At 37.8% G+C, this 17,596-nt stretch overlaps 1 protein-coding gene and 1 non-coding gene across 2 annotated transcripts; one reads left to right on the top strand and one right to left on the bottom strand.

The window, feature by feature from the left end:
* Positions 1 to 822: 822 nt before the first annotated feature.
* TRNAL-CAA (transfer RNA leucine (anticodon CAA)) lies at positions 823 to 906 on the bottom strand. Its single transcript has one exon. It is a non-coding gene; the product is annotated as a tRNA-Leu (tRNA).
* Positions 907 to 7,548: 6,642 nt separating this feature from the next.
* LOC132047482 (uncharacterized) lies at positions 7,549 to 13,376 on the top strand. The gene is made up of 5 exons (XM_059438521.1): positions 7,549 to 7,854; positions 10,075 to 10,556; positions 10,924 to 11,498; positions 11,596 to 12,746; positions 12,894 to 13,376. The coding sequence occupies exons 1-5, from the start codon at positions 7,549 to 7,551 to the stop codon at positions 13,374 to 13,376; spliced, it is 2,997 nt and encodes a 998-aa protein (XP_059294504.1).
* The last annotated feature ends 4,220 nt before the right edge of the window (positions 13,377 to 17,596 follow it).

Consider the following 17,596-nt stretch of genomic DNA (forward strand, 5'->3'; position numbering starts at 1 on the left):
AGCCTGGGCGTGAGGTGGGGTGTTGAAGAATGAAAAAGTCCCATATCGATAGTTAATGAGATGGGTGATCTCCTTATATGGATTTGGACAGTCCTCCCCTCATGAGCTAACTCTTGAGGTTGAGTTAGACCCAAGACATTTTACTTCTTTATAATAATATTCTACCTAAAATAGCAATTTTTTTTTTTGAAAGCGGTTGCTAAGGCTTAGAGCGGTACACTATTTGTAAAATTACCTCCATATAATAGTCATACTCAAATATTATCTAACAATACAATATTTTATAAGAAAATTTATTATGTATAAAAATAAATTTTCAAAATATTTATGATAATCATCATTAATATCATGCACATGATAAATTTCAAATACGAATATCTAAAAGAAAAAAACATTGTATTTAAAGTGGTACCCATCAAGTATGAACATAAATTCACGAGGAAACGCTACTGGTGTTTGCCTTTTTACATTCATACTCTTTTATTTATTTTTTTGGTTAAATTAGGTAATAAACACATTCCTTTTTTAAATTTTCAATTAATTTTAAATGCATATGCTCCTTATATTTTAATTATTTATTGGTACGGTATAATTAGTTATGAATTTATTAATAATGTATTAGCCTCTTTAATTTTTAATTAATGAAATATAAAAATCAATTGATATTTTGGATTCAACAACTATTTTGTTTTCACTTATTGCATAAAAGTAAAGAAAAATAATTGTCTACGTTATTTTATTTATAACAACTAAATAAAATCTAAACACATGTATTAAGTAAATGCTACGTAGAGATAAAGATGACAAAAAAGAGCAGGAAAATGTCAGAAGTGGGATTTGAACCCACGCCCTCTCACGAGGACCAGAACTTGAGTCTGGCGCCTTAGACCACTCGGCCATCCTGACATGATATGCCAATCAATTGGAATTAAACTTACTTTTAGTTATTTTAAAGCGGGGCGTGGAGATAATTCAAACTAATGTGGTTGAATTATAAAAATGAAAGTCAAGATTGTAGTATGACTTTGGAAATAAAGAATGTAACATTAATTTCACATTAGCTGAATTCTTAAACTTGCCTCTGTTCAAGATGATTCTTCTTGATAGGGGTGTACAAAGGAAACCGACAAATCACACCAAATCGATAATACGAACCAAATCGAGAAAAAAAATTAACTAGTGGTTTGGTTTGGTTTTAAAAAAAAAAAAAAAAATCGACCAATATTAGTTTAGTTTGGTTTGGTTTTAACTAAAAAAGGTCAAACCGAATCAAACCAACCCGACATACACCTATAAAATTTCAACAATATTTTATACATAAAAATCTTTATTTATAATGTAATTTATAAATATTTCTTAAACTTTTTCATAGTTTTTTTTTTATCTTATAACATATTATTTCAAGCTTGGAATTGAAATTTTGAATGGTCCAATAAGTTTTATCGCCCATAAACATAATTAACTCAAATAAAACCCAACAAAAATCAAACCAATACTAATGCTAACAAAATAAATTCAATTCTAACACTAGGGTTACAATAATGTCAGATATCTATTCTTTAGTTTTATATTGGTTTAGATAGTGACAATACATAATTTAAGTTTGTTTTTCTTTAATATTTAATCATGTAATTAATACTTATTAGCCGCACTTATTTTAACATGATTTAGTACTTTTAGATTATGATAATTTTCTATACGCCTTATATATTAGCCGTATTTACTATAGCATGACTTAGTACTTTTAGATAATGATCATTTTATTTTATATGATTTCATTTGTCACGACCCGACTAGGGGCCATGACGGGTACCCGGAACTGACTACCGAGCACCACTCATTATGCAATTCATCATACCCAACCTGAACGTACACAACCTCCAAGGCAACTCATAAATATACATAAGCCCTCACGGCTGCAAAAATGATATACAAAAATATACATTGATGTACCCATAAGACAACAACTACCCGCGCATCCGTATCCACGAGCCTCTGCTAGAGTACTAAGACATAAGGACGGGCCAGGACCCCATTGGCACAGTTTTACTTCATGCGTTAGTAGCCTTGGAGTAACGAGGTATAGGAAAATGAATTATCTATTGTTTAAATGCTTATTTGATATAACTTTTTTGTGTGAAAATCATATGTATTATTAAAACTCTTGATTGGTCCACATTCCGGACATTGCCTAAAAGAAAAACCAAGAAGACAACCCACAAAACTAATTTAGCTCCACTCTTAAAAGGTTAATTTGCTAAGAGGAAAAGGAGACTCCGGAAAACATGAGTGTAACTTCTCCTTGCATCAATCTGGTTAGTTATGATGAGGGCAGGGAAGCAATAAGTAGGAAAAACCGACAGTGGGACGATAACCTAGCCCTAGCTACTGCTAGAATGAAAGAAGTTGTCCAGACCACTAGGGCAGCCAATGAGAAAATGAAAGAAACTGAAACTCTCTTAGCGAACTAACTAAGCAACACCCTGCCAATCAGGTAAAACAGGAAAAGGTGCCTGAAGCGCCACTTGGGAGTTATGTCCCACTCAATCAACAAGAAGGGCTTGACCCCATACCTTGTGGATATGACGAACTACTTATCCCCAATTTAAAGCGAGAAGTCTATGGAGACCCACACGAATCTCAGCTCGAAGAACCTATAATTTCATGCACAATTGTTCTTAATGGCACAGGATTGCATAATTGGGGTGCGCCAGTAGAAATGTCCAAACGAGAACTCTTAGAGACTTTGGGGAGTTTTGGAGTGTATGCGCAAAGCCCGAATCTGTTGCCAACGTGTGCTCCTTCCATGATCCACAAAAAATGCCTCTACCACCAAAGTCAGTCGGGGCATACAACCAATAAGTGTGGAGCGTCGAAAAGGAGGTTGATCCAATGGATTGACCAAGGGAGAATTAGCCAACTGTGGGGGCCCCACTCTTTCTTGATCCATGACCAAGGGAAAAATCATCCAGAAGAAATATTGAGGGTTAGGTTCTGGAGAAGTGACTTCTCCAAATTTGAGGAGTCATATGCCAGGATTCACTCCCTACTGTGTAGTGTGAAGAAGATAAGAGCAGTGCCGCAAACCTATCAGGTTTTCCCAGGACCGCCAAGAGAAAGGGTTTGCATATTTCACCATGGTCGCCCTGGCCACAACATTGAAAAATGTGTGGATTTCAAGCTAGAATTAGAGCGCCTCGTGAATAAGGGCCACGTTTGGATTGTCGCAGGAAGACAAGGATAGAAGATGAAGATGAAAAGACAATGGAAAGTTTCCTAGCATTGGTTGGGTAGAAAAATCTAAGTATCCCTTTACTGCTTTCAATTAAGAGGAATATCCCTTTCCTTTCTATGTAAACGAAACCAAGCCCACCTGATGTCCCGATAAGGATACTTGGGAAGCCTACATAAGGCCTGGTCAAGGTAGAAAATTAAGTTTCGGGTAGCATAGGAAAAAACCTTTTCTGTGTATTCCTGAACTACGGACGGACCTGATTTTCCTTTGGTCGGATACGTAGGCAGTCTATTTAAGACTCGGTCCCTTTATCATAAAAATTAAAAATTCCCCTTAATATAGGATGAGTAGAAGAAAATCAACCATGAAGACCACTTACCAAAAAATCAATGTCCCTAAAAACACAAAATGACCAAAATACCCTCGAAATGTAAATCGATCAAGAGTTGAAATAAGATATATGAATCTATGTGCTATAAACTGCAAACAATGTGATATTTTGTATTTTATGCCTAAACTAACACTAAATTGGGAGCCTTTGAGTTATTTTCTCTTATAGACAAGGGTCGATTCGCTGGCACCAATTGCTCGATCAAAAGCTACTGTACCACCAAACAACAACCAGAACAGAACTGCCTTAGTCGAGGGTACCCCAACAGCTGACATAGCTTGAAAGCCTTTGGAAGAGATTGTTACCCTGCTAATAAGGTAATTGGCTGAAGCTAGAGAAGAAGAAGCCCGCCCGAGGGCTTAAAAAGAAAATGCTATTAATACTGAGGCAAGAAGGCCTGCACCCACTTTCCCAAATTTAGACTTACCAATCCCTGACCATTTCCCACAAACTCAGACCGGAACTACTTTTCAAACTCCACTGCACCGAAGCACCACCCATGTGGGGAATTACTCCCACCAAACACCAGCTTTCCAAATACTTGCTCATGCTATAACATCTCATAACTCAAACGTTTATCAAACTCCTCGGGCAACGAGAACTCCTACAACCCGCCCCGTGTAACCAAATGTTATTTTTTAGGACCATATCACCCATATTAACTCCTCACCAGAATTGGAGAACATGAAAATGTTCTTTAAGGGTAGAATAGACAAAATCGAGAAGGAGATGGGGAAGAAAATCGCTAAACTAGAGTAGGGTTCTAAGAAGAAAAAGGGGCTGAGATACTCTGATTTGTGCATACATCCAGACTTGGGTTTACCAGAAGGTTTTAAAATTCCCAAATTTGACCATTTTAATGGGTCGAAAAATCCCAGGGTCCACTTGAGAGCTTATTGCGACTAGTTGGTCGAGAGTGGTGGAAACAAAGCTTTGCTCATAAGATTATCCAGTCGAAGTCTGTCAGGAACAACTATGGAGTGGTTCGTCTCACAAGACATTAGTCGATGGAAGACATGGGAGGAGATGGCAAGTTCATTCATGGAGAGATTCCTCTTCAATGTGGAAAATGTGCCTGATCGCTTCTGATTGGAGAAAATCCGTCAGAAATCGATCGAAACCTATAGAGAATATGCCGATCCTTTGCATTTACGGACGGCGGGGCATGCTACCACCTATGACCGGTCGAGCTTGTAGGTGCATTTATACGGTACCAAGAAGCTGATTGTTTTGACAAGATAATAACTATAAAGGGAGCTCCTTTGCAGATTTTGTCGCCGTTGGGGAAGACATCGACGATGGCCTTAAGACCGGCAGGATTGTCAGTGTACTAAATAGAGCAGGTGCATTTGGCACCACTAGTGACAAAAAGAAAAAAGAAGATGCAGCTTATGCTTCTAGAGCTACTAGCCCAAAAAGCCGAGGAAAAGAGATAACCAACAAAAATCAAGACAACTATCAATCGCCTCCACCAACCAGCTATATAATCGCTTCACCCCATTATAGCCCGATGTCTGTGTGCTAAGCATAACCTAGCTACCAAGCTCCACAATTAAATTACCAAATAACAGCACCTAGCAATCACGCTCCATGACCCAATTATCAAATGCCAAAGACTCAATAACTAAGCTCCATAGAACCAGACTTTCCAAAATCAGCCTCCACCATCAAACTATGAGGCACCCCAAAAGAAACCTCTGAGAGTATTCACTCTTTTACCAGAATCAAGGGATAGTTTGTTAGCTAAACTAAGAGGCGTCGGTCGAATGAATGTTGTTCCATCAAAGCCTGCTAACCCAAGGATCGATGGTACAAGCCAGATTTCACTTGCGCCTATCATTCTAACCAAGTTGGCCATACTACCGAATATTGCATAAACTTAAGGCACAAGCTACAAGATAGGATTGACAATCATGAGCTTATCCTAGAGCCAACACCTCCAAATATGGATACAAATCCTCTCCCGAAGCATGAAGGGAATCAAATTCACATTATAGAAAGTTGTGATGAATGGGAAGAGAGCGCTGCGATCATTTGTCTAGATATTGAAGGATTTGAAAGCACCATCGCCTCATTGTCCTTACAATAGCAAAAAGAAGTGTTAGGCCCCATGACAAGGAAATTTGAGATGTCCCAGTCATTTGTTGTAGCCAAGAAAGAGCTCTTCGTGCTCAAATATCCCTTAACAGTCGCTCGAATTTAGAACGAGCCATTCGTACTCAAAACATCAGGGCCAGTTGAGAATGCACCTTTTGTGATCAAATCACCGCACCTGATGATGGTAAAAGGAAAAGAGGTAGTTGATGTGGCTCAGGGTATAACCAGGTCTGGAAGGTGTTATGCTCCAGAATAGCCCATACTCGAAGCGCCACATCGTGAAAATCCTCAAAAAAGACCAATCACTGAAGGTGAAGCTGAAAACTTTTGGAGGCAAATGCAGTCAAGGATTATTCGATTGTTGAGCACTTGCATAAGACTCCTGCCAGGATATCAGTAATGTCATTATTACTCGGTTCATCTCAACATCGCTTAGCCTTAATGAAAGCTTTGGATGAAGTCCAAGTACACGTCGGCACTATAAGTGAAACATTGGCCGAGATTGTAGGGTATGTTGTATGAGTACATAAGCTATCATTTTCTGATGACGAATTACCAAGAGAGGGTAGGACCCACAACAAGGCTTTACACATAACAGGAAAATGCCGTGGTAAGATTATCCCTCAAGTGCTGATTGATGGAGGGGCTGGGTTGAATGTATGCCCTGTGACGACTTTGAAACAACTTGGATATGATGTTGGCAAAATATGCCAGAGTCGAACAAATGTAAAAGCTTATGTGGCGCAACCAGTGATCCAATTAGAGAAATAGATCTACACATACAAATGGGTCCCGCAGAGTTTGTTGTGGAGTTCATTATTATGGATATCAAAACAAGTTATAACTTGTTATTGGGACGATCTTAGTTGCACGCCGCTGGGGTTGTGGCGTTTTCATTGCATCAATCTCTGAAATTCATCTAGGATGATGAAGAAGTTATAATTCACGGTAAAGGATGTATCCATAACTATCCGGACAATTCAGTACCAGTCATAGAAAAATCATCAAGCAATACTGATTTTTACATCGTTGAATTTGGCATGTTAGATCACAGGGGGAATGATGAGGATATCCCTATGCCACCGGTCTACAAAATGATTGCCACGACTATGATAAGAAATGGGTTCGAGCCCGGGAAAGGCCTGGGAAGGAACTTACAGGGAATCAAAGAACCAGTTAATATAAAAAATGGAAAATATCGATTTGGGGTTGGATATGAGCCATGTGAGGTAGAAGAAGAAGAAGAAGAAGAAGAAGCAGAATGTGGACCAAGAGGTCCTATTGAAATGAGAAAGCTATTTCCTCGTTTATATTAGTCCTTCACCGCATGCCCATTGAGTCACAGCGATGAGGATCCAAAAAAGGATTTAAGGACTCTGTTCTAGGAGGAAGAATGTGCAGCTATCATTGAATAGTGCTTCGGAACATTAGAGATCCGCCATGCTGAACCAGGAGAAATGCTAAGTGGATGGACTTCCACTCCTTTGGTCACCTTGCGTAATAATACAGAAGTCACGAATAATGTCATGACATATTACGAAACAAGCAAGAATGAGGATGAACAAAATGAAGATCAAGAGGAAGAGATAACTGAACCAGAGTGGTTGATAGACGTCGAAGAGGAATATGAAAATAGACCGACACCAAACCTAAAGGTAACAGAGGCAGTTGATCTAGGGAACGAGGAAATGGTTCGAGAAACCAGGATAAGTGTACATCTGACAAAGTTTGACAAAAGAAGGGTGTCGAAGTCTGTTGAAAGAATATGAAAATGTTTTCGCTTGGTTTGATCGCTGTTTGACATGGTCAGTTATACCAACAGAGGATGGCGCGAGCCTTCAACAAACAAGTGAGAACCGAAATTCTCCAAATAGGGCAACTTGTGCTCAAACGGATATTCCCAAATCAAGAAGAATACAAAGGAAAGTTCGCACCTAACTGGCAAGGGCCTTATATGGTACGAAAAGTGTTATCAGGAAGTGCAGTTGTCCTCGCTGAAATGGACGGCCAAGAGTGGCCAAGAGCAATAAATTCAGACGCCATTAAGCAATACCATGAGGGAGAAAGAAGACGACTTCAAAGATTTGTAGCTTCTATAGTTTATGTTGCTTTTATTGCATTTCCTTTGCTTGTAATTTTGCATTCCTAGAAAAAACCAAACCCAAATTATGTACGAACTACGCCAAGACCTGATTCCCTATACTTATGAGGGGGTACGTAGGCACTTTCCAAGCTCGATCGCTTTAACCCAAAAATCCAAAATCATGTATTTCGAACTACGTTATGACCTGATTCCCATCTGTCATACGTAGGCGCTCTTTGAGTTCGGTCTCACCAACAAATTCTGATATATTTATCCCGAACTAAGTTTCGACTTGATTCTCAAAATGGGATACGTAGGCGCTCTTCCGAGCTCGGTCATCCAAATAAATTTTTTGATAAACCCAAGGAAACCCCAGAGATACTTTAGCAAGAGAAAGATAAAGGTAACCCCACAAAGAAACTGGGGCAGAATATTTGAGAAGACCTCAAAAATTCTTTCAATACATCAGTTCAAACGGACGAATTGATTAGAACTTCTACACTGGGGCAGAATTTTTGATAAGGGTCTCAAAAATTCCTTCGACGCCGTAAAATCCAAAATCAACAAGTATACTCTTACACTGGGGCAGAATTTTTGAGAGGGTCTTAAAATTCCTTCGACATAGTAAAATTTAAGTTGGTACAAAGATATATATAAGCTGGGGCAAAATTTTCGAAAGAGATTCAAAAATTTTAAATACGAGTCGAGATCAAGATGAAAATGATGTGATAGAAGACCTTGTTCGAGTAACTGATGTCATGACATTAAAAGGCTATGTATACAATATATCATTTTAAAAATTACCATATGTAGATGTTTTTCAAAATGAATGAACAAAAAATTCCCTCTTTGCAAAATAAAAGGTTTTTAAGAATCGAGCATTCTTTCCTGTCGAAGTGTGAATGGAAGAAGTCCATATGCCGGAAGAGCGGTCGACCATACAGGAAACTGACAAATTTTTTTGTGGATGCAGGAACAAACATGCATGGACGTTTTACACTAATTTGTTGGCTAAAGATGTTTGAAACAGGGACAACAATAACAACAATGACAAACAAAATGCAGAAGAATTTTCAAGAAAAACGGCGAAGAAGAGCATACAAAAAGGGTAACGAAAGCCTCCCTAAGTAAAATTATTTTACGCTAAGAAGTTTGTTCATTTTGCAGAGCACAAAGATTTTTATAAAAGAAAATTTTAAGACTACTAAAAGATATAATCACGATTTACCGATGTTTGGTCTCCACTAAACAGTATTGTATCAAGTGTTAGTGTTATGATTTTAATGATGACAAATTATTGTGTAGGTACTATATTCAAAGGCTCAATCAAGCCCAGTGGACAGAAAAGCCCAATAGACAAAAGAAGGTTAAGTCGGCTGAAAAGGAGTACAAGCCCAAGTCGGCTGCATAAGGAAAGAACTCCCAGGCATGAAGAAAATAAGCTCTTGCTTATTTTTGGAACAAGGATCAAAGTTTATTCAAGCAATCAAATCGGCGCAATTATGGAAATTCAAGTATTAAATCAAATCGGCATATACAAGAAAACAAGCACCATTCAAACAAGGCAAATGGCACATAAGGAAAGCAGCAGCTATACAACATTGATTATGCATCAAGAATGTGTAAGGAAACAAGTACCGTCTAAATAAGGGTGATGACAAAGAAGGGTAGAAACGTTACAACATTAATGAGCTCTTGCTTTATTCTTGGAAATTAGGATCCTCAATATTCCTAATTTACAAGGATCAATTCTCTTGGGTTGACATCTCTGCTGGAAAAGAGTCTAACGGCTAGTCACTTGAAAACTATATATTCAAGACTCTAGAGACGAAGAAAAAACATACATTCGTCTCATACTCTCAAGCTCTCTGCTTTACTTTTCACAAACATTGTATTCTTAAGTGATATAGTGTAAACAAAAAAGAAAGGAGAGATATAGTATAGTTTGTGAGGCATTGTATCAAAAAGATTACGAGTATTTGAGTGTAGACGTAGGAGCTCCATTCAAACAAACCATTATACCAAACCATTTACAAAGTGCTGCAGAGAACACCCTTGCAACCCAAGGGGACTGGACTAGGATTCACATTGAATGCGAACCGATAAAATATCTGTGTCATTTATATTCTGCACTTTTATTACTGCATTACTTTATAGTCGACTAGTGTTCTCAGGTAGTCGACTGTCTGAGCAAAAAAGTTACGATTCACCCCCTCTTGCACTTTCAATTGGTATCAAAGCAATGTCTCACACATCATTGCTTAACAGCATGCGAGAAAAGATCAAATGGCTGCATATCAAATTCCTGGAGCAATCTTACAAGAGGGGCATTCCACAACAAGACCACCCTACTTCAATGGTGAACACTACTGTCATTGGAAAGAAAGGTTCAAGATCTTTGTGCAATCAACAGACTATCAAGCATGGATCGTGATCAAGAAAGGACCTAAACCTATTCCAAATGTGGATGCAAAGGATACAAATACAAAGATTGATCTGGAGTCACATGATGTGACTAAAGAACAACAGGAGACTTTATCAACAAATGCTAGAGCAATAGCTTTATTTTACTGTGCAGTCAGCGGAGAAGAGTATGCCAAAATATCAAACTGCAAGACTGCAAAAGAAATGTGGGATAAACTTGAAGTCACATATGAAGGAACATCAAAAGTAAGAGAAACCAAAATTGATGCTCTAAGGCATGATTATGAAGCTTTTAGCATGAAGGATGATGAGAACACTGAAACTATGTTCACCAGATTCAAAGAAAATCATTGGTGAACTTAAATCTCTTGGAGTGACTTACACCAATTCTTAACTGGTGAGAAAACTTGTCAGAAGTCTACCTAAAACTTGGGAAACCAAAGCGATTATTTTAGAAGATGGAAATCTAGACAATTTTACATATGACGAACTAAGAGAAAATTTGATGGCTTTTGAAAAGAATTATATTCAAAGATATCAAAAGGATGAAAAGAAGAAAATAATTGCTTTCAAATCTCAGGCTAAAGAATTTGATGATGAGTTTAAGGAAGAAGAAGTGGCCATGATTTCTAGGCATGTGATTGAAGCCATGAGGAGATCAAGAAACAATAGAAAATGAAATTCAAACTTCAGAAAAGGTAAAACTTCCGCTGTTCAAAAAAATGATGGAAAATGCTACAAATGTGGAAAATATGGTCACATTGCATCTGAATGCCCTGATGCAAAGAGGAAACCATCAAAAAACTATCAAAAACAACGAGCATTCAGCAGTTGGAGTGAAGATGAAGTCTCTGAAGATGATGAGGAAGGAATGGAGAACATTTGCTTCATGGCAATTGGCGAAACTAGCGAGGTAAGACCTTATCACTGTTCTAACTGTAGTGAAACTCAAGAATTGCTTGATCAAACACTTGAGGACTTAAATAGAGTGTTTAATGAATATAAGAAGCTTAAGAGAGAAAGAAGGGACTGGGAACTTAAACTAGAAGTAGTTGAAATAGAAAGGGATCTTCTTCAAGAAGAAGTTGAGGACTTGAAACTGCAGCTTAATGGGTTGCGTAAGTCCACCAGTCATAGCTCAGTTAGATCTAACCAATTGACTTGTAACAACAAGTCTACCGGGAAAAGACCTATTAGTAATAGTAAGAACCCTGAAAAATCTAAGGATGTGTCAACCAATTATGAGGAGACAGATCAATCAAATAGAAGTTTTCAAACTACTAAAAGGAAGTCTCCAAGAAACTTTCATAAGTCGACTACTCAGTCATTCTCTGAAAAACACTTTTCTCAAGAATGTTTTTGCAGCGAAAAAACGGGTGATAAATATATTCAATGTAGATTTCATTACACACTTTCTCCAGGTTGGATATGGAAGCCCAAGACTAATCATCAAAGCACTAACTCTCAAGGACCCAAGGAAGCTTAGGTACCTAAAAGAAAGTAACTACCTTGTTTTGCAGGAACACCACAAGAAGAAATCAAAAGGGAAATGGTATCTAGATAGTGCGTGTTCCAGTCACATGACAGGCGACAAAAGCTTGTTCAAATCAGTCGCAGACTTTGATGGAGGACTAGTTACTTTTGGTGACAACTCAACAGGAACAGTAATTGGTACAGGAACTATTTCTTTTAATAATTCTTGTGATATCTCTAATGTCTATCTTGTTGAAGGACTCAAATATAACCTCTTAAGTATCAGTCAGCTATGTGATTCTGATTTAGAGGTAAGATTCAAAAATACTAGCTGTGTTATAGAAGACAAAACTGGAAAAGAAATTCTTTCTGGCAGCAGAACAAGAAATATGTATGTGCTTGACTCTATTAAAAGTCCAGCTGGACACATTTATTTGGATTCAATGGGAGAAGATCCTTGGGTTTGGCACAAGAGACTTGGACATGCTAGCATACGGCTAATTGAAAAATTAGCCAAACACGATTTGGTCTTAGGCCTGTTTAAGATAAATTATTCAAAAGATCATATTTGCGATGCTTGTCAGAAAGGTAAGAAAACAAGAAATTCTTTTAATTCTAAAGATATTGTACCCACTTCTAAACCATTGCAGCTTCTACATATGGACCTTGTTGGTCCTACGAGAACTGCTAGCATTGGAGGAAAGAGGTATGCTTTCATTATCGTTGATGATTTCTCTCGTTTTACCTGGGTTATATTTCTTGCTCATAAGGATGATACTCTAAAGAATTTTAAGTTTTTCTGTGAGAAAGTTCAGCATGACAAAGGATACTACATTACTTCCATAAGGAGTGATCATGGAGGAGAATTTGAAAACAAGGCTTTTGAGGAGTTCTGCAATGAACAAGGTTATGCTCATAATTTTTCCTCACCAAGATCTCCTCAGCAAAATAGTGTCGTTGAAAGAAAGAAAAGAACTTTACAAGACATTGCTAGAACAATGATATTAGAACACAATCTGCCATATTACTTTTCGGCACAAGCTGTAAGCACAACATGTCATGTATTGAACAGGTGTTTGATTCGACCCATTCTAAAGAAAACCCCGTATGAGCTATGGAATGGTAAGAAACCCAATATGAGTTATTTTCACTCGTTTGGGTGAAAATGTTTTGTGCACAATAATGGAAAGGACAACATTGGTAAGTTTGATCCTAGAAGTGATGAAGGTATTTTCGTTGGCTACTCTAATAATAGCAGATCCTATAGAATTTTTAATAAATGCACTAAATCTATTGAAGAATCTGTTCATGTTATTTTTTATGATACTAATCGTTTGATTGAGAAAGAAAGAATTGCAGATGAAGATGTTTGCCAGCCTTCAGTCACTATGACTACTCCTTCAACTGATCAAAATCTCTCTTTAAGAGAAACTACCTTTGCTGATGAGTCGATCAATCTTACAATTGGACCTATTCCAAATGAATGGAGGAGTGAGCCTGATTATGCTAAGAAGTTTGTCATTGGAGAAATAAATGAAGGAATGAAGACTCGAACTTCTTGTAAAAATAATGCAAATTTGGCTCTTATATCTCAACTCGAGCCAAAGAAAGTAGATAAGGCTTTAAAGGATGATCATTGGATAAAAGCGATGAAAGAAGAACTGATCGGTTGAAAAGAATAAGTATGGAATCTAGTTCCCGTGCACTGAAAAAGGTTCAGTAATAGGAACTAAATGGGTTTTCATAAACAAGTTAAATGAAGCAGGCGAAGTTGTGAGAAACAAAGCACGACTGGTTGCCCATGGCTACTCACAACAGGAAGGAGTCGACTAGGATGACACATTTGCTCCTGTTGCACAGTTAGAATCTATCTGAATTCTACTTGCTTATGCTGCCTTTAAAGGCTTTAAACTATTTCAAATAGATGTTAAAAGGGCTTTCTTACATGGATTCATTGAAGAAGAGGTCTTTGTAAAACAATCACCTGGTTTTGAAAATCCCAAATTCCCATATCATGTGTTCAAACTAAGTAAGGCGTTATGTGGTCATAAACAAGCTCCTAGAGCTTGGTATGATCGACTAAGCACCTTCCTAGTGTAACATAGATTCTCTAGAGGAAAGATTGATACAACTATTTTTATTAAAAGATCTTCCTCTGAAAATCTAATTATACAGATCTATGTTGATGATATTATTTTTGGAAGTTCTAACCCTTCTTTGTGTAAGGAGTTTTCTGATCTCATACAAAGTGAATTTGAAATGATTATGATGGGTGAACTAACATTCTTCTTGAGACTTCAAATCCATCAATCTGACAAAGGAATATTTATTTGTCAAGGTAAGTATACAAAGGAAATTGTTCACAAATTTGGTCTAAGTGATGCTAAAGCAATGAAAACTCCTATGAGTCCCACATACTCGATTGACAAAGATGATACAGGTAAGGAAATTGATGAGACTAAATATAGAGGAATGATAGGCTCTTTAATATATCTTACTGCTAGTCGACCACATATCATGTTTAGTGTGTGCAAATGTGCTCGTTTTCAGTCAGCTCGTAAGGAATCTCATCCCAGTGTTGTAAAATGAATAATTAGATACTTACTTGGAACAATCTCTTATACGTCATGGTATCCCAAAACTAATCCCTTCAAACTAGAAGGATTCTCTGATGCTGACTTTGCAGGTGATAAAGATGATAGAAAAAGTACAAGTGGTTCCTGCCAACTGCTTGGAAAATCACTAATTTCTTGGCATAGCAAGAAACAAGGATGTGTTTCACTTTCTACTACTGAAGCTGAATATATTGTTGTTGGGCAATGCTATGATCAACTTCTATGGATGGTGCATCAACTAAGTGATTATGATCTGTTATTTAAGCCTGTTAAATTTTTTTGCGTTAAATTTTTTTGCGATAATTCTAGTGCTATATGTCTGTCAAAAAATCCTGTGCATCACTCTAGAGCAAAGCATATAGATATTAAACATCATTTTATTAGAGATCATGTTATCAATGGGTCTATTGAATTACAGTTTGTCTCCACTGAAAATCAACTTGCTGATATTTTTACAAAACCCTTACTAGAAGAAAGATTTTGCATGCTTAGAGAATCTTTAGGAATTATTGATAAGCCTGTCTAACTGCGTTATTTTTGGTAAATTAATTGATTTTCCTTCTCTGAATTGTTTTAATTATTACCGCCTCTTCTCCTTTCCCTTTGTCACGCCTTCTCATAAAACTCATTATTACCCTTTCCCCTCTTTTCTTTTCTACCGTCTCTTCATCTTTCCGCTTCCCCATAAACCTTTCTTCTTCCATGACCTTTCACCACCCCCCAAAATCTCCATTAAAACCATCCTCTCTCCCATTTCTTCACTCAACCATCTTTCTCTCTTCTTCAAAACATGGCCAAAACACAGAAACCCACGTCTCTTTCCACTCGCAAAAGCTCTAGAAACAAGAATAAGGGCAAAGCTTCATCTCCTGTTAAGATAGATTCTGAAGGAACTGATTCCTCTCCTCACAACTCTGCCAATACTTTATCCTTTCGATCCTCAAGTAAACATGACCATGCAGATGAGGAATATGGTGAATCTTCCAAGAAATTTAAGCTTGACTATGAAAACACCTTTCTTGACCGTCGAAACTTCTGGTCCACTCCAAATTCTGACCTATTTCACTCTCTTAAAGGTAAATCATTTGCTCATGGTCGAATTGTGGATTTTGATGTTATTTCTTCGTTGCATTGTCATATTCAACAATTTTTTGATTTTCAAGGCTGGGTATATCTCTTTTCCTATGCTCCTCTTCGAGTTTATGAACACCATATTTGCTTATTTTATGCAAATCTTAGAGTCACTAAGGATGATGAACTTGAAACTCTTGTGTTTGGCACCCGTATTTTGTTTGATAACTCTGGTTTTGATGAGATGTTTCATATCAAAAGCTCTGGTTTTTTCGCTTTATCTCGTAACTCATGGCCGTCAGATTTTGAGGTCTCCTATGAACAAGCCAAAAGGTCTATTTCTCTTGAGTCGACTGGTTCTTTGCCCCCTCATTTGGGCCCCAAACATTTGTCCTTTGAAACTCGTGTACTTGCTCACATTGTTGCTACCACCATCTTGCCCCGTGTAGGGTCATTGTCAACTCTCACTCAGCATGATACTCTTCTTACCTACTGTCTGGTTAACAAGCGTAAGCTTCATCTCTCCTCACTTGTCATGATCCACATGTTAGAATCCGCTTCTGATCCCTCTAATTTGTCCTATGGTATGCTTATTACTCGCAATATGGAAGCCCATCATGTTAATCTTGTTGACCACCCTCCTATTCTTATCAAACAATGTTATGATTCTCAAGCATTTGTCAGTATGGGGTATGTTTGTATTGATGACGCTTGGGTTCTAAAGAAGGAAGTGGATAAAGAACCTGAGAGCCCCTGTCCTCCTATCTTCCCATCCAAACCTTCCTCCTCGAACCCCCCTGTTGATCACTCTTCTGATGTACTCACTAGACTTTCAGCTCTTGATGACAAGCTTGATTCCCTCAAAGATCTCCTTGTGTCCACTCACTTTCACATGGAAAAAGTCAGGGATGTATCTAAAGAGACAGGTGTTGATGTTGCTCGACTGAGTATAAAGATTGATGGTGGCTTAAGGGAAGCAGGTAAGTTGGCTACCAAATTGCAAGGAAGTGTTGATGGTCTTCCTGCCAAGTTGACTGTAACTCTGGATGCCATGAAAGATGCTATGGTTAACACCTTAGCATACTTCCTTAGGCCCTTTGCACAGCAGCAACAGGCGGAACAGCAGGAGCAGCATTCTGAGGGAGAGCAGGATTAGTTATGTTTTGACTTGCTAGTATTAGCCAATTTTTGGTTTTGGACATAAGTCCCTCATAACTTTATTTTTGTGTTCTGACCTGTTAGAACTAAGCTTTGTTTTGAGGTACGTCTGATCAGTCTTCTTTGGAATCCTTGGTGCTGGTCTATCCAGCTATCTGATCTAACTGTATTATCCTTATTGTCTGTATATTATCTTTTTGGTTTTGCTGTGTGCCCTTCTTTTTGATTGATGCCAAAGGGGGAGAAAAGGCAAGCATACAAGTCTGGATGAGTCAACCATTCAGAGGGAGAACTCAAGTGCTCAGGGGGAGCATTATTCATGCATTAGACTCACTTAGTTAAAACAGGGAAGTTGACTACACTTTGAGTATTTTTTTGTCATCATCAAACAGGGGGAGATTGTTAGTGTTATGATTTTATGATGACAAATTATTGTGTAGGTACTATACTCAAGGGTTCAATCAAGCCCAGTGGACAGAAAAGCCCAATAGACAAAAGAAGGTTAAGTCGGCTGAAAAAAAGTACAAGCCCAAGTCGGCTGCATAAGGAAAGAACTCCTAGGCATGAAGAAAATAAGCTCTTGCTTATTTTTGGAGCAAGGATCAAAGTTTATTCAAGCAATCAAATCGGCGCAATTATGGAAATTCAAGTATTAAATCAAATCGGCATATACAAGGAAACAAGTACCATTCAAACAAGGAAAATGGCACATAAGGAAAGCAACAGTTGTACAACATTGATTATGCATCAAGAATGTGTAAGGAAACAAGTTCCGTCTAAATAAGGGTGATGACAAAGAAGGGAAGAAATGTTACAACATTAATGAGCTCTTGCTTTATTCTTGGAAATTAGGATCCTCAATATTCCTAATTTACAAGGATCAATTCTCTTGGGTTAACATCTCTGCTGGAAAAGAGTCTAACGGCTAGTCACTTGAAGACTATGTATTCAAGACTCTAGAGACGAAGAAAAAACATACATTCGTCTCATACTCTCAAGCTCCCTACTTTACTTTTCCCAAATATTGTATTCTTGAGTGATATAGTGTA

This window comes from Lycium ferocissimum, chromosome 2, assembly GCF_029784015.1.
Source record: "Lycium ferocissimum isolate CSIRO_LF1 chromosome 2, AGI_CSIRO_Lferr_CH_V1, whole genome shotgun sequence".
Lineage (NCBI taxonomy): Eukaryota > Viridiplantae > Streptophyta > Magnoliopsida > Solanales > Solanaceae > Lycium > Lycium ferocissimum.

Bases quoted from the DNA above. Each gene is read 5' to 3' on its own strand.
- LOC132047482 (XM_059438521.1), top strand. From the start codon at position 7,549: ATGGCGCGAGCCTTCAACAAACAAGTGAGAACCGAAATTCTCCAAATA. The intron at 10,557-10,923 runs GTTCACCAGATT...TTCAAACTTCAG, and splicing joins GATGAGAACACTGAAACTAT to AAAAGGTAAAACTTCCGCTG. The intron at 11,499-11,595 runs GTTTTCAAACTA...ATGTTTTTGCAG, and splicing joins GACAGATCAATCAAATAGAA to CGAAAAAACGGGTGATAAAT.